At 64.9% G+C, this 22,242-nt stretch overlaps 5 protein-coding genes across 8 annotated transcripts; 3 read left to right on the forward strand and 2 right to left on the reverse strand.

Annotated features, from left to right (window-relative positions):
* The first annotated feature begins 83 nt into the window (after window positions 1–83).
* CHLRE_06g276001v5 (uncharacterized protein) lies at window positions 84–1,053 on the forward strand. Its single transcript, XM_001696391.2, has one exon. The coding sequence runs from the start codon at window positions 190–192 to the stop codon at window positions 352–354; it is 165 nt and encodes a 54-aa protein (XP_001696443.1). The 5' UTR covers window positions 84–189; the 3' UTR covers window positions 355–1,053.
* Window positions 1,054–1,118: 65 nt separating this feature from the next.
* Window positions 1,119–6,723, reverse strand: CHLRE_06g276050v5 (uncharacterized protein). Its single transcript, XM_043063009.1, has 13 exons — window positions 6,344–6,723; window positions 5,918–5,972; window positions 5,568–5,771; window positions 5,143–5,419; window positions 4,906–4,967; window positions 4,571–4,654; window positions 4,148–4,273; window positions 3,751–3,876; window positions 3,262–3,396; window positions 3,027–3,099; window positions 2,711–2,860; window positions 2,339–2,412; window positions 1,119–2,063 (listed from the first exon to the last, which is right to left on the reverse strand). The coding sequence occupies exons 1-13, from the start codon at window positions 6,661–6,663 to the stop codon at window positions 1,632–1,634; spliced, it is 2,118 nt and encodes a 705-aa protein (XP_042923715.1). The 5' UTR covers window positions 6,664–6,723; the 3' UTR covers window positions 1,119–1,631.
* A 100-nt stretch (window positions 6,724–6,823) lies between these two features.
* Window positions 6,824–13,568, forward strand: CHLRE_06g276100v5 (uncharacterized protein). 2 transcript variants are annotated; one of them, XM_043063010.1, is made up of 12 exons: window positions 6,824–7,224; window positions 7,496–7,557; window positions 7,778–7,988; window positions 8,269–8,865; window positions 9,337–9,414; window positions 9,770–9,909; window positions 10,219–10,765; window positions 10,976–11,101; window positions 11,410–11,775; window positions 12,093–12,131; window positions 12,366–12,709; window positions 12,981–13,568. In XM_043063010.1, the coding sequence occupies exons 1-12, from the start codon at window positions 7,039–7,041 to the stop codon at window positions 13,162–13,164; spliced, it is 2,880 nt and encodes a 959-aa protein (XP_042923717.1). In that variant the 5' UTR covers window positions 6,824–7,038; the 3' UTR covers window positions 13,165–13,568. The 2 variants fall into 2 exon arrangements, with proteins under 2 accessions (XP_042923717.1, XP_042923716.1); XM_043063011.1 differs by having other exon boundaries at window positions 9,340–9,414.
* A 19-nt stretch (window positions 13,569–13,587) lies between these two features.
* CHLRE_06g276150v5 (uncharacterized protein) lies at window positions 13,588–17,743 on the reverse strand. Of its 2 annotated transcripts, none has more exons than XM_043063013.1 (4): window positions 16,552–17,743; window positions 14,400–16,381; window positions 13,907–14,034; window positions 13,588–13,800 (listed from the first exon to the last, which is right to left on the reverse strand). In XM_043063013.1, the coding sequence occupies exons 1-4, from the start codon at window positions 16,976–16,978 to the stop codon at window positions 13,680–13,682; spliced, it is 2,658 nt and encodes an 885-aa protein (XP_042923718.1). In that variant the 5' UTR covers window positions 16,979–17,743; the 3' UTR covers window positions 13,588–13,679. The 2 variants fall into 2 exon arrangements, with proteins under 2 accessions (XP_042923718.1, XP_042923719.1); XM_043063012.1 differs by having other exon boundaries at window positions 13,907–14,037.
* Window positions 17,744–18,483: 740 nt separating this feature from the next.
* On the forward strand, window positions 18,484–22,242 carry CHLRE_06g276200v5 (uncharacterized protein). Of its 2 annotated transcripts, none has more exons than XM_043063014.1 (5): window positions 18,484–19,257; window positions 19,428–20,154; window positions 20,223–20,571; window positions 20,765–20,988; window positions 21,094–22,242. In XM_043063014.1, the coding sequence occupies exons 2-5, from the start codon at window positions 20,140–20,142 to the stop codon at window positions 21,148–21,150; spliced, it is 645 nt and encodes a 214-aa protein (XP_042923720.1). In that variant the 5' UTR covers window positions 18,484–19,257; window positions 19,428–20,139; the 3' UTR covers window positions 21,151–22,242. The 2 variants fall into 2 exon arrangements, with proteins under 2 accessions (XP_042923720.1, XP_042923721.1); XM_043063015.1 differs by having other exon boundaries at window positions 18,684–19,257.

The raw sequence follows: 22,242 nt of genomic DNA on the forward strand, positions 1-22,242 counted from the left end.
GCAATATGCAAACCGCAATTTGGTAGAGAGAATGCCGGAATGAGTCCCATCGCAGACTGACCTCGCCGACTGCATTTAATATACATATTATGGTTCGTTGCTCTTGCTTAATTAGCGCATAGGCACAGTCTGGCCTACTACTCGAAAACTGCGTGCAATCACTGTTTGGCGACTCTAGTCATTGCAACCATGGCGTCCAACGATCTGCTTACGAGCGCTCAGAAGTGGCTTCGGGAGGAGTACACAAATGAGGCGAAGTTTGGGGCCAATCTGCGCCTGCTCCGAGGCATCGCCATCTTTGGCGGGGCCGTCTTCGTGTTCCGCAACTTCGGGGAGGCGCTGTTCGGCGCTTAAGCATGGCTACGGTGTCCGGAGCTGGGACGTCCAGCCTCGATCATGGCGGGGCGACAGGGGGGCCCGTGGGGCCATCCACAGCCGGAGGGAGGCGTGCAGCAGTGACACCCGAGGAGGTTGATGCCCCAAGCAAACTGGCGGCACGGATATTGGTACGCGTCTATGGGATGGTGAGATAGGGAGTGTCAGGAGAGGGGTTGTTGGCTGCCGAAAGGCACATCAGTCGTGCGTGTTTCTTTGTGGCGTGGCAGCGAAGGCAGGTGCTGGATCATAGAGCAGCAATGTCAGCAGGACTTAGGATTGCAGTTGATCAACCTGTGTCATGCACGTGTTGCATTTGGAGAGGGGACGGCTGTGCAGTACGGTACGCACAGGGCTATGCAGTACAGTATGCGAGAACACAGGCAGGGCAGGGCATTTGGGACCTGGCGGTGCAGTACCTTCTGTTCCGGCAGGTTGCGTTTGTGGAGCGACGTACGCCGTGAAGAACATGCGGAGTGTGGCAAGGGATTGTTTGGTTGTGTGATGGGTGGTGTGATGGAGTCTTGAGCTGTATGCGGAGGCCAGCGGTGGTTGGACGCTGGAACGGCGTCTCGCTGCAGTGCAAGTATGCATCCGGTCAAACGAGCCTGCAAGGAACTGTCTGCAACGTCAACCGCTACGCCTAAATGCAGGCTTTGTGTGTAACAAACACGTCGCTTTCTGCTGCTGACAGTTGTTTGGGACGGCCCGCAAAGGCGGCTGCAGGACGCAGTGGGTACGGCGCAGAAGGGGAATTACACGGCAGTGTCCAGAATCCATGGGACAAGCAGACGCAGCAGACGGAGAGCGGGCAGGTCCAGCCGTTCAGGAGCAGCGCTGTTATTGGTAGCTTTGTGTTAGCGGGTGCGTGCTAGGAGGGAGGGCAAGCCTGGGGCAAGCGCTGTGGGCACTCCCAGGCCCCAATTCATGATCTCACAACTCGAGTGCCCGACGGGGCCCCCTTACACACAGCGACAGCAGCACGTGCGCACTGAGCGTTCCCATGTGGTGATGTGGAGATGCCGAATACGGTGCGACACAGCTGTCAGCACAAGCCTTCCTCCTGGAGCACAGGCAGTCATTGGGGAGCCGGGCCCGCATCTCTGAGCGCAAGCCTCGCTGCCGGCAGCATTTGCCAATTTTCCCGCCCTTTCGCGTTAGGCTTGTTTCTTGTTCCGTCGCCGTCCAGGCCGGACAGCAGCACTTGGACACCACTGTCTCGTGAAAGCTAGCCCCGTGTTTGCAGTTTGCACGCCTCACAGGCTCTCTATCCGCCGCATCTGTGCCGGCGTCAGCGACCAGTCATACAGCTGCAGGTTCTGCGCTATGCGCCCCCGGTTGGAGGAGCGAGGCAACACCACCAGCCCCTGCTGCAGCGCCCAACGCAGCGCCACCTGCGCCACGCCACGCCCTCCTCCTCCCCCTCCTCCTGCCCCTCCTCCTGCCCCTCCTCCTGCCCCTCCTCCTGCCCCTTCCCCTCTCCCTCCATTGCCGCCTGCTGCCGCCTCTGCGCTGCCGGCAGCTTCCCCCAGCTCCTCGCCGATGGCTGCCAGCTCGGGGCTGGTGAGCACCGGGTTCTTCCCGCCGCCGTACTGCGTGCCGAGCGTGCTGTAGGCGGTAAGCGTGATGGACTGAGAGCGGCACAGTGCCTGCAACGCGTCCGCGTGGTCCAGAGGGTCCACGTGCACCTGCCGGGGAAGGTGGGTGCAGGCGGTGTGGAGGTGCGTGGGAGGTGCGTGTGAAGTGGGACAGCCGCAGGAGGCCAGGTTGGGCGCGTGAGAGAGGAGGCGCAGGGTTATGATGCGCGCGGATGCCGTAGTCGGTGTGCATGGACGTGTGGCAGGGTGGCTGCACGGTGAGGCTTGAGGAAGCGCGTGTGCGTGCCTCCCAGGTGTACAGCGGGTGAAGGGGCCGCGAAGCGGGCAGCTCCGCCCTTGCTCACGCCCGCCGCCTACACACGCACCTGCAGCACCGCCGGCCGCACGGTCGCCTTGGCCAACAGCTGCGTGACCTGGTGTGGAGCGAAGTTGCTGATGCCTGTGGTTTGTTTGTGTGTGTGTGTGTATGTGTGTGTGTGTGTGTGTGTGTGTGTGTGTCATTGGGGCGGGGAGGGCGGGGCGGGGTGGGTATCACACACGGCGGGTCTTCGGGTCGGCAGGGCAGGGCCGATGCGGTGGGTTGGGGTGGATCCTTTGCCTCCGCATTGCGGTGCCACACTTCAGCGGGCAAACGGCTCTTTCCTCCTCAACCCGCCCGCTGCTTGTTGACGCTTGCCACGCCCGCCCGCCAACCTTCCTGACCCCTGCCCGGATCAAGGCGCCCGCCCCGCCCTCACCAATGGCTCGTGCCAGCCCCGCCTCGTAAAGGTCCTCCAGCGCCCGCCAGCTGTCCGGGAAGGTGCCGGCAGGTGCCACACCGCCGCACAGGTCGCCCCAGCACTCGGGGTAGTGCAGCAAGAAGAGGTCAACATAGCCGGATCGCAGGTCTGCAGGTGGGGTTAGGTGGTATAGGCGGCGGAGAGGAGTGGGCCGGGAGCAGGTGCAAGAGTGGTGGTGGTACTGCCAGCATTGGTAGTGGTGGTAGTATTGGGAAGGGGTAAGCAGGGTGGGAGGGAGAACGCACACAAACTGGTGCCGACGGCGGGGCCGCACCTTTCAACGTCTCGTTGAACTGTCGCAGTGTGACCTCGTACCCCAGGTGCCTGGGGTGCAGCTTGGATGTGACCTGTGTATGTGCATGAGTGCGTGTGTGTTTTTCTGTCTGATGGCTGTCACCACCCAACACAAAGACACTCCATCGCCGCAAACATCCTGCATTCCTACATCGTCTCCCGCCACGCGCCTCCCCCCAACCCAGAAAGCAGCCCTTTCAGCCCCAGGAACTCACGAAGACGTCTTCTCGCCGCACTGGCCTGCCGCCGCCGCCGCCGCCGCCGCCTTCCGCCGAGGCACTCGCGGCGGACTCGTCTAGGAAGCGATTCAGCGCCTGGCCCACCAGGTCCTCGCGATACCACTCCCGCGCCTGGCAGATGAAGGCAAACCCGTCGGAGGGGCGTCCCGGGGCGGAGCCCGGCCGGCAGGGTGCAGGGTGACGTGCGCTGTTTCTTCCTCGGCATTCCGCCTAAGCCCCGGTTCGCGAGCACGCTTGCCTGGTGTCGGTTGCTGCCTTGAGGCCACCGCGTTGCCTTGCCCCACGACCTACATACCCAACCCGGCCACCCACCCACATCTTGCTGCTGCCGCCCCTGCACCATCCCACGCCCCTCCTGCCCCCACCTGCGCCCCCTCCTGGCCCCGCCTGCACCCCCTACTGCCCCCGCCTGCGCCCCTCCTCCTGCCCCCACCTGCGCCCCACCTGCGCCCCTCCTGCCCCCACCTGCGCCGAGTCCAGGTGACGGTACCCCGCCTCCAGCGCCCACTGCACTGTGTCGCCCGCGCTCTCGCCCAGGCCGGCGCAGCCGTAGCCCACCGTGGGCATGAGCACGCCGTTGTTAAGCCGCACCTGTTGGACACACACACACACAATCATACACAACAGCACACGGAGCGCTTTGTTTTCCTTTTGCTCTTTCAAACAGCAGCAGTAGCGCACAGAAGAACGCACGAGCGCCATTGATATATGGCACCGCGGCGCCACCACAATACCACGATGGTGCCGGGCCTGCGCACCCTCGCGCCGCGTGGACAGACACTTGATGCAGACGTAGCTTCCGAGCCTGCCGTACACACGCGCACGCTTGCATGCCCTTATGCACGCAACAGCGCTCTCGCACCTTGGCCAGCGGGCGCGGCAGGTTGAGGGCCACTGGGCAGGTGCCGCAAGAGGCGGCGCAGGCGTCGGCCATGAATCCGGCGTTGCGTGCGCACTCGCCGGCGGCCACCCACTCGGAACACTTAGTCTGCATGCAGGAGTCGCACAGGCACGGCGTCGCCGCAGTGTCGGCGAGGCGTGTACGGAAGTGGAGGTCATTCAGGTGAGGGGCTGGTCAGCATGGAAATGTCATTAGCGTGTGGGGAGGCCGTGACATCCTCACCTCACCCTGAGCCCACAGCAAATCCGGGACAAGCGTGCGCTGCAACAAAACGCCCGGGTACCCTTGCCGCGCTGCCGCCTGCACGGAACGAGCCCAACGCCCCCCTCCCCCACACCTGCACACACACATGGAACGGACGCACACAGGCACGGACACACGCACCTCCTTGTCCTTGCAGCTGTTGGGCTCCGGTGGGAGCGCCTCGTAGGGCGCCACACGCGGCGTGCCGTCCACGTCCTCGCCCACCTGTGTATGCCCCGGGGCATGCGGTGTAAGGTACGGCAGACACGCACACACACACACGCGCCGTACAGCAGGCGACAATGGGTGCGAGGGCGCCCACCACGAAGCTGTACCATGCCGTGCGACGACTGGGCCCAACGCTTTGGTGGCCTAGTTTATGGTGAAAAGGTTATGACTCGCCGCGCCAGAGAGCCCGGCGCTGCAGGTTGCCTAGCCCCGGAGTGCCAGCTGCATTCCTCCGCCCCCGCCCGCACCTGGACGCCATAGCTCGCTGCCGCCCTGAGACGAGCTGCCGAGCCCGCCGCAGCGCCCCCACCTGTCCCTCGCGGGTGCATAACGTGCCATGTTCGAAAGGGAGGCCTCGTCTCAGCATTCTTAGCGCTGACTCCGAGGGCTCATCGCGCTTTGTTCACTGGCCCTCAAACCGTGCATGTACGCCGTGCACCCACCCACCCAGCACAGGCAGCGGCTCGTGCTCAGCTCACACGCACCTGCACCGCCACTGCCACCGCCGCCACTGCCACCGCCGCCGCACAGGCCGCACGTCCGGCGGCACGCCACCGCCACCCACCACCACCGCTGCATGTCCGCCGCCGCGCGGTCGCAGATGCGCGGCTCGTGCGCCGCCCACCACCCACACATGTCTGCCGCATCGAAGCACCCGGCCTCGCCGCTGCCGCCATCGCCGCCGCCGCTGCCGCCGCCATCGGATCCGGATCCGGAATCGGCCGTGGCGGCCTGCTGGGGCTCGCAGGCCTTACACGTGGCCTGTCGCCAAGCGAGAACGCCAGAACGCCAAGAACGTCATGTACGGCAACACCGCTCCTGCGCTCCACACTCCACGCTGCTTCGGTTTCCCGTCCCACATGCCGGCCCCCCACCGCCCCGCCCTGTACCGCACCGCACCGCGCCGCACCTTGCACGCCCCCAGCACCGCGGGCGGGCTGGCCTCGCAGGCGCTGCCGCTGTCCGTGTCCGCCACCATCGCCGCACACACGACCTCGTGCTCGTCCGCACACGCCGGCGGCCCGCGCGCCCGCGTCACCCGCAGCTGCGCCGCGGTCAGGTCCATGGAGGCGCGCAGCGCCAGCGCCAGTGCCGGACACACGCCGCAGGTGGCCTGCGGCACGTGAAGGCGCCAACGTTTGGTGTATGTGTATGTGTTTGTGCGTTTGTATGCGTGTTGGGTTGGGGCATGGCATCCTTGCACGCCGCCGCTCCGTGCCCCCCGGTCCCCGCCCCTGCCCTCCTAACCCGCTCGCTCACCAGGCACGTGTCAAAGTCGTGGGTCAGGTTCATGCTGCACATGCCCCGGTGCCGCCTGCAGCAACCAACACGTGTGCGCGCGTGCGTGCGTGGATGCATGTGTATGTGTGCGTGTGTGTTTGTGTATATGTGTGTCTGTGTATATGTGTGCCTGTGTGTGTATGGAAATTGCATACAGCAGCACAACAAGTCTTTTGGTTCCAAGCTGCAGCCGATGCACGCGCCCCGCAACGGCGCAACCCACCCGTGCGGCAGGCAATTCCGGCACTAGCAGGTGGCTGGCACCCGCGGCAGCGCATTACGCAACGAGTGCCCCGCCACGATACAAAGCATTGTCACTGCAACCGCTGCGGTTTCAACCACTGCGGTTGCAACCACTGCCCTGCCACGTTCAGACCACTGCCATACGGCTGCCCTGCTACCCACCGCAGCTCGCAGTCCGACGCCTGGTCCGCGCAGTGCAGCTGCACAGTCAACCCGGCGTCGGCGCTGGCTTCCATCGTCGCGCGCTTCTTCCCCGCCTCGGCGTGTTGGTGGGACTCGCCAGCGCCGAGTTTCCGGCCCGCTAGTTGGTGCGTACCGATGCCGGTGCCGCTGGTGTCAACTGCGCCAGCGCGCGCGGGGCCGCGGCCGGCATGCGGCAAGCTGTAGTTCAGACTGACGACTGCCACCAGAACTAAAGCGCCAAGCAGCAAGGTTTGAAGCAGCGCCACGGGGCGCTTGCGACTTTCGCGCCCCCGCTGCATAGTTAACCCCCCGGTCTTCCCCGTTCACGCGGCGCTATGCGTCAACGGGATTCGATTGAAGTGATTAAGCTTAGTACTGCATGTTTATAATAATCCTGCTCAATGAGATGTGCAACACCCTGACTAGGTGTCACATACGGAAGTCTACGCAATAAGTAGCGTGTACATAGTGAATAAAGACTTACAGGCCACAGCACTGGCAACGCATTGCATACGCGAGCGAGCAAGTTGACACCTGGCCAACGTTCGACTTTTTTCCGCGACTCAGTTCTCTAGGTCACGCTTGTACTCTGCGGTAATGACACACAGTTGCATGATGCCTAGACAGTAGGTCGCGCAGCGGGCAGCTGCCCGCAGGCACAGCGCGAACGAAGAATGGCTCATGACGAGTCTGGCACGGTCGCCGCAACTGGCATGCGCATCAAGAACCTCGACACGGGGGAGGAGTATGACCTAGATGCGTTTGAGGGCGGGGGCCCCTCCGCCAGCTCAACCGCCCCGCTTCGCAGCGGAGCGGCGCAGAGCTCGCAGGGCCCGGAAGACCCTAACTCGGACCCCGAGGTGGGATCGACCGGCACACTCTGCTTACAATCATCGGGTGGTTGTGCAGGCGGCGGATTGCAGCAATGGGGGATGTGCCCTCCACTGGGGTAGACTGGCACAGTACGGGACACCGCAAAGTCCGGGGGTGTGTGGGGCCCAGGGCAGGACAAGGCAGCCTGTGACACGACAGGGCACCGCAGGGTGTGGGCTGGGCAGTCGACCAGGCAAGCGGCTGCGTCGTTTGACGAAGCCGGTGCGGACTGCCTTCCGTGTGATCCATATGTTGCAGGCCAAGGACGGTCCCAAGAAGAAGCGGTGGGGGCTAAAAGGAACCAAGAAGTTCAAGGAATGGTGAGGAAAAGCCTGGCCCTTTGCGACGCCAGAGCTGCGGACCGCAGCCGGGCCCCGGCTCCTGCCCACTCGCTGACGACCGTACTCCGGATGTAGCGGTGTGACCATGCGCCGTACACATGCCAAGTAAACATCACATTATCACAAAGTCCGGCATGAACAAGTACAGCATACTGCATGCTGCATCTGACCCGCTCCACACGCCACGACCGGCGCACAGGGCCAAGACCACATACTCCAACGTGAAGGAGCGCATCGAGGAGCGAGTGGAGCGGCACCAGCAGCAGGCGCAGCAGAAGGCTGAGCAGGCGGCCGCGGCGGCGTCGGCGTCCGCGCGCAGCGCTACGGCTCAGACGGCGGAGGAGCTGGCGGCGGCGGTCGCAGCCGCCGAGGCCTCCCGGGCGTCCCTGGCGGCGAGCAGCACCGGCCGGGTGGGTTGTAATTATCAGCCCGAACTTAATTAGACCAAGCTAAACTAGCGGAGCACAGGCAGAGGCGTGGGAGTGGAAAAGCCTTGAAGGGGAGGGGGCGGGAGGGCGTGGGCGCTGCGAAGTCCCGATGTGACTATCACTGCCTGCTGCAAACCATAGCAATAAGATTTTGGTGCAAACCGTAACTTTGTTTTGACGCTGGAAGGAGTACGGGAGGTTTGGGCGCCGTGGCATTACCCGCCTGCTGACGGCGCTGCCAACCCCGCGGACGGATTCGCAGGGGCCGTCCGGGAGCGAGGCGGCTACGGGTCTGCCGATTGAAGACGGCGCCGCCGCCTCCTCAGCCAAGCTTAGCGCCGCGGGGACGGGCACAGCGGCGTTGGGCGGGGTGGAGCACGGGTCGCCAAGCGCCGGCACGGCAGAGCCGCGACTGTCCACTGACAGCGCCGGCGGGCTAGGGTCGGCCGCAGGCGTGCGCGATGCCGGCGGCGCGTCGCCGCCACTGCCCGTGTCGACGGGCGGCGGATTTTCGTTCTCTAACGACGGGCAAAGGGCCACCAGCGGCATGGCGCCGCTGCCGCCGCTGCCGCGGGGCCCGCTGGCCGCCGGCCTCGCCGCAAACGCAGCCGCGCGGGCCGCCCGCGTCTCCACGGCGGCGCCGCCGGGAGCTGCGGGCGTGGCACCTCCGGCCGCTGGCGTCAGCATCTTCGCTGCGGCGGCCGCGTCTGGTGGCTTGGAGGGCGTGCTGCCGGCGCTGGGGCCGGCGGCGGCGGCGGCGCTGGCGGCGGCCTCCGGCACGGAGCCTCAGGGCAGCATGGAGCTGCGTGTGCCGCTGCTGGGCGGGGAGGAGGCGGTGCCGTCCAGCCGCGCAGTGCCGGTGAGGCGCCCTGGGTTGGGTGGAGGGCAGGGCGGCAGGGGGTGGTGGGCACGGGGGATGGTGGGCGTCTGGGGGTGGTGGGCAGGGAAGCAGGGGGTGGCGGGCACTGGGGGTGGCGGGCATTTAGTGGGGCGCCAGGGCGCTGGGCAGATGAGCGCCGCGGGGGCAGCGGGGTGACCCCTGACCACGTGCGAAGATACGAGACGCATTGGGGGCCCTTTGGGGGGGGGGCGTTGGGGTTCAGCGGGGCCCGTTGGGTTCCTCTGGGAGTTCCAGAGCCAACGACGGCGATCACGGAGCCAAAGCCGCGTGTGCTGCGGCGCACGGCGGCAGAGGGGCAGGGCGTTCCGGAGGCCGGAGTAGAACCGTGTCATGTCAGGGTGTGGAGCTGCACCTGCTCCGCTGACCTGCTGCCGCCACATCTGCCGCGGTGTGTTGTGTTGTGTGTTGCCAACTGCCTGCTGACCGCAGCAGGCCGCCAAGTCCTACCTCAACATGCAGGCCAAGGTGGCGGGCGGCAGGCGGGCGGCCGCGCGACAGCTGCAGCAGGTGGGCAGGAGGGGCGGGCGGCGGGAGGGTGGGAAGGGGGCGGGCAGCTCATGGCTCGCGCTCACCAGAGAGGCCGTAAGGCAGGGGTTAAGGGCAAGGGGCGGACGGCATGGGGAGCGGTTTGGGCTGGGGCGTGGATCTGGCCGTAGCCCCAGTGCCCGGTCCTGTCCACTTCTCCTCCATAACTCTGCCCCTGCATTCCTGGGTTGGGCGACGATGTCTCGACTCTTGGGACTTACTGGCCTCGGGCACATAACCCCCCCGCTGCCCCCCGCTTCATGTTCCGCAAGATGGTCTACCGTCTACCACTTCCTTAACTAATCATGAATGTAACCCCCCCCCCCCCCGCCTGCAGGTGCGCATGATCCAGGAGGTTCTGGGCCACGAGGGCGTGGTGTGGGTGCTGCGCTTCAGCTCCGACAGCCGCCTGCTGGCCTCGGGCGGCCGCGACGGAGTGGTGCGGCTGTGGAGCGTGTACTGGTACCCCAGCGCCAGGTGGGGGGGGGGGTGAAGGGGCGTGTGTGTTTGTGTGTGTGTGTGTGTGTGTGTGTGTGTGTGTGTGTGTGTATGTGTGTGTGTGTGTGTGTGTTGGGGGGTTGTATATGCGAGTAATTTAGAAGAAGCGCAGTTGTAGCAGGCACATGGGCACATAAGCATGAGCATGGCCACACCCGGCCGCGGACATAGGTCACAGCACCACAACCCCGCTGCCGCCTCTCACGCCGCTCCCCTGGCCAGCACACGCGGCGCCCTTCTCACCCCTGCCACCCCTCTCACACATGTCGCCCATGTCACCGCAAACAGGCCCAAGCTCATCTCCACGGCGCGCGACGGCGACGCCTTTGCCCGCTCCGCGCCCGCCGCCACCGCCCCGCACCACCAACGGCAATCCTCATCCAGCGGCCCGGCAGGGCTTGGGCCGCCGCCGGCCGCCTCCTTCAGCTCCGCCGGCTCCGCCACCGCCGGCATCGCCTCCGGCCGGCCGCCGCTGCTGTCAGAGAGCCCGCTGCTGTCGCTGACGGGACACACGGGCGACGTACTGGACATGTGCTGGTCACAATGCCGCCTGTTGTTGACGGCCTCAGCCGACCAGACCGCAAGGCTTTGGTTCATTGACTCGCCGGTGGTCGTGGCGGGCGGCGATGGGGAGGCAGGTGGCGGCGGCGGTGGAGGCGGTGGTGGCGGCGGGCGGGGAGGCGGGGCGGTGGTGAAGGGGGTGATGGGGGCGGCTGCGGGCATGCCGCCCACGGCGGAGTGCCTGCGCTCGTTCGTGCACCCGGACTTTGTGACCAGTTGCTGCTTCCACCCCACCGACCCGCGCCGCATCGTGACGGGCTGCGCGGACGGCAAGGTGAGGGCGTTCTGTGTGTGTGGGGGGGGGCCTTTGCGAGCGGAGAGAAGAAGGGAATATTGCAGAGTTTGCAAGGTTCAAGTGGTGAAGCACCGGACACAGCTGGGGGATGGGTGTTTCCACAACCAATAAAGAATGAGGAAATGGGGATACGGGACTGGACAGGACAAGCTGAGCTGATTTGAACCTGTCTTCGGGCGCCCCTCGCAGATCCGGGTGTGGAGTGTGCCGGACGGCACGGTGTTGTGTACGGCCACGGTGGCGCAGGACCTGGTGACGCGGGCCGTGTTCTCGCTGGACGGACGGCGCGTGGTGGCGGGTACACTGCGGGGCAAGGTGAGGACCGGAACTGCGGGTGTGTGTGGGTGTGGGGTGTGGTGTGCCAAATAATAACGAATGTAACCCCCGCCGCACCAGGTGCGGCACTACGACTACACGGCATACTAAATATACTGATGGCAAAGACAATTCCTACCCCTCCTGCCCCTGCCGCTGCTTCTGCCCCTCTCACCCACTTCCTGGGCTTGTCGTCGGCGCTTCGTACGTGTCATCTAATCACTGCGTGCTTCATGAACGGCTTGTCCCCCCTTGCTATACCTAAGGTGCACTTCGATAATAATCATGTGACACCCCGCCCCCGGCAGGTGCGGCACTACGACTACACGGGCTCGGCGCTGGACTACGTGACGCAGCTGGACGTCAAGACGCTGCACCGCTCCGGCCGCAAGGTCACGGGGCTGCTGCAGGTGCCGTTTGGACAGCAGCAGCCGCAGGGGCACCACAGCCACGCCGGCAGCGCAGGAGCAGGCGGAGCGGGCGGCGGCGGCGGGGCGGGCGGAGGAGGCGCTGGCGCAGGGGGCGGAGGCACGGGCGGGGGCGGCGCGCAGGGACCAGGAGCGGGTGGTGGTGGTGGCCCGGGTGGGGGTGGGGCGGGTGGCGGTGCGGGCGAGCAGATTTACGTCATCACCAGCGCCGACAGCCGCATTCGCATGTATGTGGGCTACACGCAGGTGCGTGTGCGCGCGCATACGTAGATAATAACACACAAGGGCAAAGGGTTGACTTGGTGTGTGTGTTTGTGTGTGTGTGTGTGTGTGTGTGTGTGTGTGTGTGTGTGTGTGTGTGTGTGTGTGTGTGTGCTACTTGGCGCCGCGCTGTGCTGTGGTATTGCAGCTTGCTGTGCCAAGTGCATGTGCTCTGGTCTGTGACTGTGCCTGTGTCTGTGTGTTGCGGCGCAAGTCCTGAAAGCCGTGCCATTTGGTGTCGGATGCTTATAGTGCCGTTCGCGCTGTGTGCCGTCGCCTCTCCGCTGCCCCGGCATGCACAGGCGCGGAAGTTCAAGGGGCACCGGCACAGCAACACCCAGGTGCGGCCGCCTGCCTAGCGCCCGGGCATCACCACCTGCGCAATCCTGCTCCCCTCCACTCCAACCGCCTGCCTGCCTACCTGCCTGCCTACCTTCCTGCCTGCCTGCCTGCCTCCTGCCTGCCTGCCTGAATGCCTGAATGTCTGCCAGCCTGCCTGGGCGCGCCATCGATCTTCCACGCCGCCTGGGTACACCTCCATCCCCCTCCCGACCCCGCACCGTCCCTCCCAACAGATCGCCGCCTCGCTCTCGCCCAGCTGCCAGCACCTCATGTGCGGCTCCGACGACGGCTGGGTCTACATCTGGGAGACCGGCCTGGCGCCGCCAGCCCAGCAGCAAGCGCCGCAGGCGCCGCCGCCGGGCGCCACCGGCCGCGCCTCCACCGGGAAGCCGACGGCGGCCAAGGGCAGCAGCGGCAAGGTGGGCGCGGGCAAGGACCTGGCGGCCGCGAGCGGCCGCGGCGGCGGCGGCAGCGGCAGCGCGTTCAAGCCAGGCAAGGTGAAGGAGGGGCTGTACGAGGCGTTTCAGACGCCCGAGCCCACCGTCACTGTGGCCATGTTCGCGCCTGAGGTGTGCAGGTGAGGGCGGATCAGGCGCGGCAAACATAGGCGCGGTTGTTGGTTGTGCTGTCGGGATGGTGTAGGTATTCACCGCTGCTTCGTTGTCGGGCTGGCGGCGCACGCCTATGGTTTCTGAATGCTCTGATGGCACCAGCTGGCGGCGTCTCCGCGGCGGCGCCTCCTCCGCCTGTGTCGCTGTCGCTCATACCCGCACACCACACCACACCATGCACTTCCTGACCCCGCACCTTGCATGCACCCGCATTGCATCCCTCTTGCGGCGCGCCAGGGTCGGGCGCGGAGTGGACCCGGCCCGCACCGTCAGCGCTGGCGCACCCGCGGCGGCATTGGCGGCGTCTTCATCGTCCGGCCCCGGCGGCGGTGGCGCGGGCTCGCTGTTGGGGAGCCTGGTGCTGGTGGCAGGCTTCAGCGGCCGCATCTACGTGTATGAAAATCTGCCGCCGACGATGTAGGGATGTGAATGTGGAGATGGCTATGCAGGATAGCAGTGCTGGTTCGGGCGGTGCAGCCCGGCGTGTGGTGTGAGCCCGTTGTAGACGCAATACGTTGCCTGTCTGCAGGGTGTTTGAGCCTTCCTTCTCCTGGTCGAAGCTGAGCACTGAGAGTGCTGGAAGTAGAGCTGGCAACGACGTATAACAGGGCTATGATGATGTGATGACTGCCTGTCAACAGAAAGCGTGCAGGCGGTGGCGTGGGCCACTGAAATTTGCTTGGGACACACGTACGGCGCGCGCGCAGGCGCTGCCCCCGGCCGATGCGTTACAGCGCACACCGCAAACGTATCGTACGCAACTGTCGTATGGTTCCAAGTCGGAGCTGCAAGTGCTGTACACTGTACGTCAGGAGTGTCACGGGTCCTTCCTATCCTCCTCCAGCTCCTCCTCACTTGTCTCGCCGCCGTCATTTGTGCCGCCGCCAACGCCGCCGCCTGCCCCACGCCCTCCGCACACGCGCGTCAGCAACCCTCTCAGCACTCCACACAGCCCCCCTCGTCCCAGCCTGCGCTCCCGCGCTTCCTGCCACTCCTGCCGCCGCCGCAGCCACTCTTCCTGCGCGGGCGCGAGCTGCAGCCGCCGCCTGGGGTCCGCCTGCGCCGCCCGCAGCCGCCGCCACAGCCGCCACCACGACCTCGCGCCGCGGCATTGCGGCTGCTCCAGAAAGAAGCGCAGCGCTCCCACATAGCCGCCGGTTTGCAGAGTGGCGTCGTAGGCGCAGTCGGGCAACCAGTCAGGTATGCGCGCCAGGCCGGCGGCGCAGGCCGCACGCACTGCGGCGAAGTTGCCGCCGCAGGCCGCCACCCACAGCTGTGCCGGCGTCAGAAGCTGCTGCCAGCGGCGAGGTCACCAATCCGTACAGGAAGGCAGGGAGGCAGGGAGGGAGGTGCTCAGGTGAAGTGTGCGCGTGTGTGTTCGTGTGTGTGTGTGTGTGTGTGTGCGTGTGCGTGTGTGTGTGTGCGTGTGTGTGTGTGTGTGTGTGTGTGTGTGTGCGTGTGCATGGCACTGCGGGTTGCCACGGGACAGGGTTCAGTGAAGCAGGCGGTTGCATATCCTGACAAAGCGCAAGCAAGCTCCGCATAATGGTCAGAGCGTAGGGTCAGAGCGTAGGGTCCGAGCTCAGGGTCAGCGCGGCCCCGTGCCACCGCCTCTTCACTAGTGACCACGCCCACACCTGCGCCCCGCACACTCACCGGCTCCGGCGGCAGTCCCGAGCACTGCGCCCGCAGCCTGTGCGCAGCCCACTCCATCGCCGCCGGGGAGCCACCCATCAGCAGCTTCTGCACCACCCGCGCCGCCACCGCCTCGCGCAGGCGCTTGCCCTCTTCCCCAGCCTCCTGCTCCTCCTGCTGCCGCCCCTCCTCCTCCCGCTCCGCATCCGCACGTGCCGCCAGCGACTGCAGCAGCCGCAAGTCACTGACGCCCGTGACACACGCCTCCTCAAGCACAGCCAGCCAGAACGCCTCCCCCAGTCGCCGGACGTGTGTGCGGGAGCGTCCGCGTGTCCAGGGCGGCCCGTCCGCCGTGTTTTGCACCTGGCTGGGAGCGCCCCCGCCACTGCCCGTCACCGTGCACCCCACCCCTTCCTCCGCCTCCGCCTCCGCCTCCTCCGCCCGCTCCGCTGCCAGCTGCTCCAGCAGCCACCGCACCAGCGCCACCGCCTCCGCCGCGCAGCGGTTGAACCCGCCGCCGCTGTAGGTGTCGCCGTAGCCGTGGTCGCAGCCGCAGGCGGCCACGTGGACGCCGCCGCCGCCACCCGGGCCCCGGAGGCCCGCCAGCGCCGCCGCCAGCAGCCGCTCATCCAGCCGCAGCCCGTAACGCGCGTGCAGCAGCCGCACCGACTCCAGCCTGGCACTGCGCGCAGCCCATTCGCTGAAGGCCGGCGTGGGCTGCAGCCCGCACTCGTCAAGGAGGAAACACAGCGCGCCGGCGCTGCCTGCCGCCGCCGCGGCCTTCAACGCGCCTGGGCCCGGCACCAGGCCCCGTGACACCAAGAACCGCATGCGGCGCTCAACCTCATGTGCGTCAGGGTGCCGTGCCGCACCCTCCCACACACTCCAGGGGTCGTCAAGTCCCGGCCACAGCAGCGGCCCCGCAGCGGGCGCCTGTTGGTTAGCGCGCTCGGCGGCGCTGAGGCCGCCGTCTGCCGCGCCTGGCCCGCTGGCGGCTGCTGCCACGCCCGTTCGCGGCCCCGTGTCCGCCACCGCCCCAGCCATCGCCCCCGCCAGCTCCTGTTCCAGTTCCCGCTGCCGCGCCAGAATGAAATCAAACTTGTCGGCCCAGGACCCATCCGGCCTGGGACTACTGATGGCGCGCTGCAGCAGCACACTGTGGAGCTCACGAAGCGAGAAACCGCCGCTGCCGCCGCCGCCAGCGCCGCCCGGCGCCCCCGCCGCCGCCGCCGCAATCGCTGGCCACTCGTGTTCTAGGTAGGCATGATACACCTCCACGAACTCCTCCATCGTGCATCCGAACGCGTGCGTCGTCATCAGGCCCTGCCGATGCGGCCGAGTCACGCCATCCAACAGCCTGCCGCCGTCACAACCGCCACCGCCACGGGCGCCGTTGCCGTCGTCAGCAGCGGTGCCGCTTCGACGTCCAGCGGCGATGGTCTGGTACCGGCAGCGGCCAAAGTCAAGCAGGCGGCGCACCAGCTCCGTGTGTCCACCGTGCGCGGCGGACAGGGCGGCGAATCCGTGCATGAAGAAGGGCGCGTCGGGTGCGGCGGCGGCCGCAGCAGGGGGACCAGCGGCGGCAACAGTAGCACTGCTGGGGTGGGCAGCGCCGCTGCCGTTAATGCTGCTGCTGTCCGCTTGCCCTTTCGCCTCCGTCCCGTTCCCTGTGTTTACTCGCTGCTGCTTGACAGCGGGCTGAGAGAGCGCCGGCGGCGCTGCTGCGGGTGGCGCCTCGGGCGGTGGCGGCGACGGCAGTGGTGTCGTCGATGGTCCAGGTTGTGTCGTGGGTGGCGGCGGTGGCGGCAGCACGCGAACGTAGCCCACCTCCTCCAGCCAGTGGAGCACGTGCGCGTGGCCGCCGCGGCAGGCAGCCTCCACCGCCGCGGAGCGGGTGTGCCTAGGCGGCGGCGGGCGCAGCCCAGCGGCCCAGAACGCCCGGCATACCGGCAGGTGGCCGGCGCCAGCGGCGGCGGCGAACACAGAGTGCGCCCATTGGCAGCCTGCTGGACCAGGCGCACGGGGAGTGGCGTGGTCCATAACCACCGTGTCAGAAAATGGGATCCGGATTGGCTGGTGCATTGCTGTTTTCAGTTGCAAGGAAGACGACTAGCAGTGAGACCCTCCACAACGCACGTCACGCAGCAACTTGGAGCACTTCTTTATCACATACCTGCGTCGAGCAGTGTTGCGCAGGCTGCGATGTCACCGACGGCGGCCGCGCTCTCCAGCGCATGCACATGCAGCCCGCAGTCGCAGTACGCCACCGCCGAAGCCAAACTGGCGGCGTGCCCCGAAGACGCCGCCAGGCACAGCAGCCGGCGGCGCTCTCGCAGGCTGAGGACGCGCCAAGGCTCGGGGCGGCCCCAGTGGCGCACAAAAGCATCGCCAGGCCAAGGCTGTGCTGCTAGCTGGGGCAGGTTGTGCAGTGGCCAGGCCTTCGGCGGAGCGGCCAACACAAGGCGCCGGTTCTCGCGCAGGCAGATGGCGGTCTCCCGGTCAAGCAGCTTGATGCATCCAGCCACATCATTTGGATGTGAATAGCTCGCGATGCGAGCGATGAGGTCGGGCGTAAGGTCTCGCCACGTTGAGGCGCGCATGCATGGACCGCTGCGGTCCACTGCCAAGAGCTTGAAGGCTTAGCTTAACGTAACGTGTCTACTCTACGCAGATGACCTTACTTTGTGCGCTCTCGGCATTCACCGAATGCAATTTCTCCTTAATAGACTGCATGAATTCTGTGAAGCGTTTGGTATGCGAGTGAATATTGCTAAGTGTGAGATTATGGTCTTCGCTCACGCACACCGCGCCAGAACGCCAGCTGCAAGCAGTGCGTGCGACCGCGCTGAGGTACGGGGGCATGAGTCTACCGGTGACTGGACGAGCAAGATACCTAGGCCTTTACTACGGGCCAGCAACCACTTTTGACTCGTGCTATCAGGAGCTCTGTGCTGCTGGGAAGCGCGCATCGCTAGCTTTGATTGCCGCACTGGACAAAAAGGGGTGCCGAGCACCTGACATCATGCATGCGTGTTTCGATGTGCAAGTGAGATCTGTGCTATCCTATGGTGTTGAGATTTGGGGCCCCGACGCCCTATGCTATTTGTTTGAAGGAGTTGCCTACGGCGGTCACAGTCGCGATGAAGACAAGGCTATGACGGGCAAGTGGAGGAAAGCCAAGTCCCTGTTCGACAAAGCACTCACGGATCCCATGGTCATGCTTCAAACGCGCTTCTTTGCTAGGGCGGCAGCGGTGGGCAGGCCCACACACAGGTTGCTTTATGCTGAGTTTGCTGGCCACCCAATGCAGATGCATTGGGCGCGTATGGTGCTAAGTTTCTGGAATCGCATTATCAAGCAAGAAAAATCCCTGGCCTATACTTTTCTAGCCGACGCAGTGGCTGTAGCTGCTGCGGTAGGCTTTGAAGGCATGTGCTGGGTCAGCAAGGTCTACCGCATATGCAAGAAGCTGGGGTATGATTGGTGTGCCGAAGGGCCCCAAAGCACAGATGCGTTGTGTGAATGGCTGATGCGCACCCAGCTCCCAGTCGGGGCAATGATAACTGATTTTACCGAAAAGCTTTTGCAAGAATGGGGGGCGGACTGCCTGGCTACCGATCCTCGAGACTTCCCGGAGTCAGGGGGGAGGCAGACCAGCCAGGGCGCCCCCGGCGTGAAAATGTGCAGGTATGTGCAATGGATGGGGCTGCCGCAAAAGGACCCTATGGTTGAGAAAGGCAGGTTGGCCCACATGGGGCAGTACGTTACGTATACGCACTTGATTGCCCTAATTCGTTTCCGCCTTGGCTGCTGGGACCTCGAAGTGAACCGCCCCAAGGCGGGGAATTTGTACCGCCCACGCGCGCAACGTGTGTGCCGGATGTGCGGCTGTGGCAATGTGGAAGACGAGAAGCATGTTTTGCTTGAATGCGCCAGTTACGCAAGCCTTAGGCAGGCGAGTGGCATTGCTGGAGATGATATGAAGCGAGTTATGCTTAAAACTACGGCCGAGAAGTTGGCAGCGTTTCTGTATGCCGCTATGACGCTAAGGTCGCGAGCGCTGAACTCAGTCACTTGATTAGCCTGCCCATCTTTCCTTCTTTCTGCTATTGTGCGCCCCCGGACTCAAAGGAGTTAGCGGGGCCTGCATGGACCTCAAGCCATGTAAATGCTCATGCTCACAGCAATGGGCCTCTTTCCAACGTCGATTTAGTGGCGCCCCCTTTAGAATGCTCCGCCGCAGTACCGCTGCCTTGTGGGATTGCAATAACAACACTAAATATACCAGGAAACAAATCGGGACGGAGTAAAGCCGAGGTCGGATTTTGCGACCTGGTCGGGGACTGCCTTTCCCAAGGAGTGACACGCGGCAAACACCCAGCAAGCCAACTGACAGGCCTTCGTCGATATTAGCCTAAAACAACAAAGTTAGCAAGCATTTAGCATCGCAGAGAAAGAAGCCCACTAAAGTCTGCGCCACTAAATGGCTAAAGTCTGCACTGGAAAGAGGCCCAATGTCACGCAATCTTGCCGGGGTGCCTCGATTGAAGCCCCGCGCTTCAGCTGTTGCTTACTTTGCATTGTTGTTAACCGTCACATTGTGTCGTGGTAATTCAGCGTCCACTCTCCAGCACCTGTTACGAATCCTATCGGCGCCTACTTTGCGATTTGGCCCGTGTTCGCAAGGCATATCAGTAAAGCCACATGCATAGCTGCACCTAGATCGCACGCTGCTGCGGCGGAGCAGCGAGCAAGAAACCTTACGTTGCTCTTGGACCCGGCGAGCCCACGAGGCGCCGCTGCACGATGCAGCGAGCGGCGGCGGTGCCTTCTGCGAGGGGCAGCATGCATGGCGGAGGCCGAGGCGGTGGCGGCGCAGGTGAGGCGTTTTGACGCGAAGGGGAAGGGGTGCTGATGGCTGGAACTCTCGCCTCCGGGGCGGACAAGCTTGCCTGACCTGCGTGCAAATGGCGTAGGATGGCGCAAGGTGACTTTGGCCTCACATCAATATTTTGGCCTGGGCGATGGGGCCGACTACCCCGCCCACAGGTTTTCTTCGTGCAGTCGCGTCCACGGCACTCGGCGCGCAAAATCTGGCGTCACTCCTTGGACGCCGAGCCTCTGTGGTGGCAGTGCATGCAGACGGGGCTGGTGGGACCACGGGCCGGGTGCCATTCAGACGCCGGAAACCGCGGCCGGACCCACTGCAAAGGCTGATGCTGCGGAAGCTGCGGGACATCCAGAACGACGTGCGCGGCATCCAGCAGAAGCAGGATGGATTCGCTGAGACACAGAGCATCATCGTCGAGTCGCTCGTGGGCAGCGAGCTCAGTGAGCGCGACCCGCCGGACGTGGACAGCAGCAAAGCGCGCAGAGCCGTCAAGCTGCAGTCTGCGGACAGCGTTGTGGCCTGTGTGGTGCCGCAAGAGCTCCCGCCGCGCCTGCTGCACGAGGACGCACCTGCGCAGCTCACGGCGTGGCTCAGGGAGGATCGGGAGAGCGGCGTGATGAGTGGGGGCTACCGTTTGTTACCGTTTGTTCCAGCGTCTTGACCTGCCAACGCATAGGCCAGCTCTGACGTGTCAAAATGGACCCTGACTTGTCTTCTGCCGCCGCCGCTTGTGTAGGGCCGAGGCATCCGCGCTATCCTGCGGTCGTGTCTGCGTGCGGTGCCTTCCCTGCTCGGGGCGGTGGCGGGGAGTGCAGAGGACAAGGCGGCGGCTGCGACTGCAGCTGAGGTGAGAGCTTGCCGCTATTACGTATGGCGGCTGGCGGCGTCAACTGCTCCAACAGCAACGGCAGACAGGACGTGCTACCGTACGTGCGATTTTACACTGTTCGCAGGTGGCGCTGACAGAGCTCGAGAAGGCTGGGGCTGGCCAAAAGGAGCTGCGAGCCGCCTGTGACGCGCTCAAGTGCTGCGCGGCGCGGCTGCCGGTCTCCTTGAAGCTGCTCGAGGACTGCGTCAAGGACCCGAAGAAAGCCGAGGAGCTGCTGCGCGGTGAGCTGTGCATCGCGGCGCTGACGTCGCTGCACCCGGTCAGCGGCACGGCCTCATCGACGGCCAAAGAGCTGGAGATCGACCGCCTGCTGCCGCTACGGTTGCTTCCGGCGGCTGACGGCGCCAACGGCACCAGCAACAACGGTGGCATCGCCATCCTGGAGGTGCAGGAGATCAAGTCGTCCACCGCTGGTGAGTGAAGTGCCGACAGACATGGCACCAGACGGGGTGGTCGGGACACGGCATTCAAACTGGTTGGCATGGGCGGCGAGGATTTCCAAGGCGTCATGTTACCTGCTGCGTTGAGGTGTCTGGGAGCCTCTGTGCCGCGGTCCATGTATTGACCGGGATCAGGCCGCACTCCACGACCTCTGCTCATGCGCAGGTCTACCCACGGGGGGTGACCAGGCGGCCCGCCTGGGCTCCGTTCTGGGGTGCTCCTACGGTGTGCTGCAAGAGCGGCTCCAGCACACGGCGGCAGGCGCTGTGCCGCCGCTGCCGGTGAAGCTGCGCCTGCAGGGGACCATTGCGCTCGGCAAAGACGGCGACCCCAACGCGGATGCGGCGCAGCTCCCGCCCCAGCAGACGCTTAAAACCGCTGACGACAAGGTGCACGACATGCAGATGCAGTACCTGGTCCTGGCGAAGGGCGCTCTGGTGCCCTGGGTGCCGAACCGCCCGAAGCAGTGAGCGGTTGGGACACGCGGTTGACAGCGAGCCGAGCTGCTACCGCGGTCTTCGTACCGCTGCAGCTTTGCGCGCGACGGGTAGCTGCTGGGGTGCCTGGGCCGCGAGGCTGCGGTCGAGCGGCGGGGGCGACCTGCTGCAGGCGTCCGCGGTGGCTGCAACGCGTGGACCTGTCTGTTGGGGAAGTGCCGAGGGCATGAGGCATGGCGAGCTTGGACAGTGCGGCACCGTGGCAGGTATTAAGCTGACACCCATTGTGTCATCCGGCGCGGTTTTGGAGTGCGGGCATGCCATGTGCGTACCATTTTAGGCACGTCACGCGACGAGGGCGCTTGAAGAGTGGGGTCGGAGAGTGCGTAGAGCTTTTGAGTGGGAAAGAATGGGAGATTCGTTCATGGGAAAATGTGGGAGATGCATTTCATAAATGTGGTGAACAGTTGAGCGTTTGGGCCGCATTTTGACGAGTTGGCCGGTCTCTGACGCGTGGTAGGATGGTGGGCGTCACCAAAGTGAGAGGCTGGCGGCCTGTGGCGGTCTCACCGCTGAGAGACATTGACCATCGGTGTCTCGGGACTTGTCCATAACGATAACGTTTGTATTGCATGTACCATTTCGTGGGGTGTAAGGGTTCACCTCTCCGGCTGGCACCTCGCAGCCATGTACTCTGGCCTTGTCATTTTGTATGGAGTGAACCCAGTCACTGTTGCGCTGCGCATGCGATACATTGCAATCATGTGATGCGTCGGCAAGTGGAAAGTTTGGCAGGGGATGGAGCGCTGTGTGGACGGAGCATCCATGGGGAAGTGTTGGTGTACCTAAATATGCAAGTAGCGCAAGGCAATTCTGTAGCGCCGGCCGCATTGGCATGCGCAGCTCTCGAGTGTGGCGTGTGGCACATTTAATAAGCCCGCATTTCACCACATGCGTTGGTGTTCATATCTAGGACGTGCATGTCGCAATAGGTCGGCAGGGTACCGGCGTGTCTGGGACTTCAGAGCCTCTGCGGCGATGCATCAGTGCTTACCTGCTCCGTTTGAGGGGAAGGGCACAAGACTGGGGGAGGGAGGAGCCCGGAGGAGCACAGGGTCGCGAAGGCGCAGGCTCCCATGTATGTATACGCTGGTCACTCTGTTGTCGAGGGCGCTGTAAGTGTGGGATGCTACGATACGATTTGGC

This window comes from Chlamydomonas reinhardtii, chromosome 6 (assembly GCF_000002595.2).
Source record: "Chlamydomonas reinhardtii strain CC-503 cw92 mt+ chromosome 6, whole genome shotgun sequence".
Taxonomy (NCBI): domain Eukaryota; kingdom Viridiplantae; phylum Chlorophyta; class Chlorophyceae; order Chlamydomonadales; family Chlamydomonadaceae; genus Chlamydomonas; species Chlamydomonas reinhardtii.

Coding starts and splice junctions, on each gene's coding strand:
- CHLRE_06g276001v5 (XM_001696391.2), top strand. CDS start 190: ATGGCGTCCAACGATCTGCTTACGAGCGCTCAGAAGTGGCTTCGGGAG.
- CHLRE_06g276050v5 (XM_043063009.1), bottom strand. CDS start 6,663: ATGCAGCGGGGGCGCGAAAGTCGCAAGCGCCCCGTGGCGCTGCTTCAA. Junction 5,420..5,567: donor CGGTGCTGGGGGCGTGCAAG/GTGCGGCGCGGT, acceptor GCTTGGCGACAG/GCCACGTGTAAGGCCTGCGA. Junction 3,100..3,261: donor TGCGGCGAGAAGACGTCTTC/GTGAGTTCCTGG, acceptor GCACATACACAG/GTCACATCCAAGCTGCACCC.
- CHLRE_06g276100v5 (XM_043063010.1), top strand. CDS start 7,039: ATGGCTCATGACGAGTCTGGCACGGTCGCCGCAACTGGCATGCGCATC. Junction 8,866..9,336: donor CGTCCAGCCGCGCAGTGCCG/GTGAGGCGCCCT, acceptor TGCTGACCGCAG/CAGGCCGCCAAGTCCTACCT. Junction 12,132..12,365: donor ACCGGCACAGCAACACCCAG/GTGCGGCCGCCT, acceptor CCCTCCCAACAG/ATCGCCGCCTCGCTCTCGCC.
- CHLRE_06g276150v5 (XM_043063012.1), bottom strand. CDS start 16,978: ATGCGCGCCTCAACGTGGCGAGACCTTACGCCCGACCTCATCGCTCGC. Junction 16,382..16,551: donor CGCAACACTGCTCGACGCAG/GTATGTGATAAA, acceptor CTGGTCCAGCAG/GCTGCCAATGGGCGCACTCT. Junction 13,801..13,906: donor TGCGCCTACGACGCCACTCT/GCAAACCGGCGG, acceptor CGGGCGGCGCAG/GCGGACCCCAGGCGGCGGCT.
- CHLRE_06g276200v5 (XM_043063014.1), top strand. Junction 20,572..20,764: donor GATCAAGTCGTCCACCGCTG/GTGAGTGAAGTG, acceptor GCTCATGCGCAG/GTCTACCCACGGGGGGTGAC. Junction 20,989..21,093: donor TTAAAACCGCTGACGACAAG/GTGCACGACATG, acceptor CGCGGTTGACAG/CGAGCCGAGCTGCTACCGCG.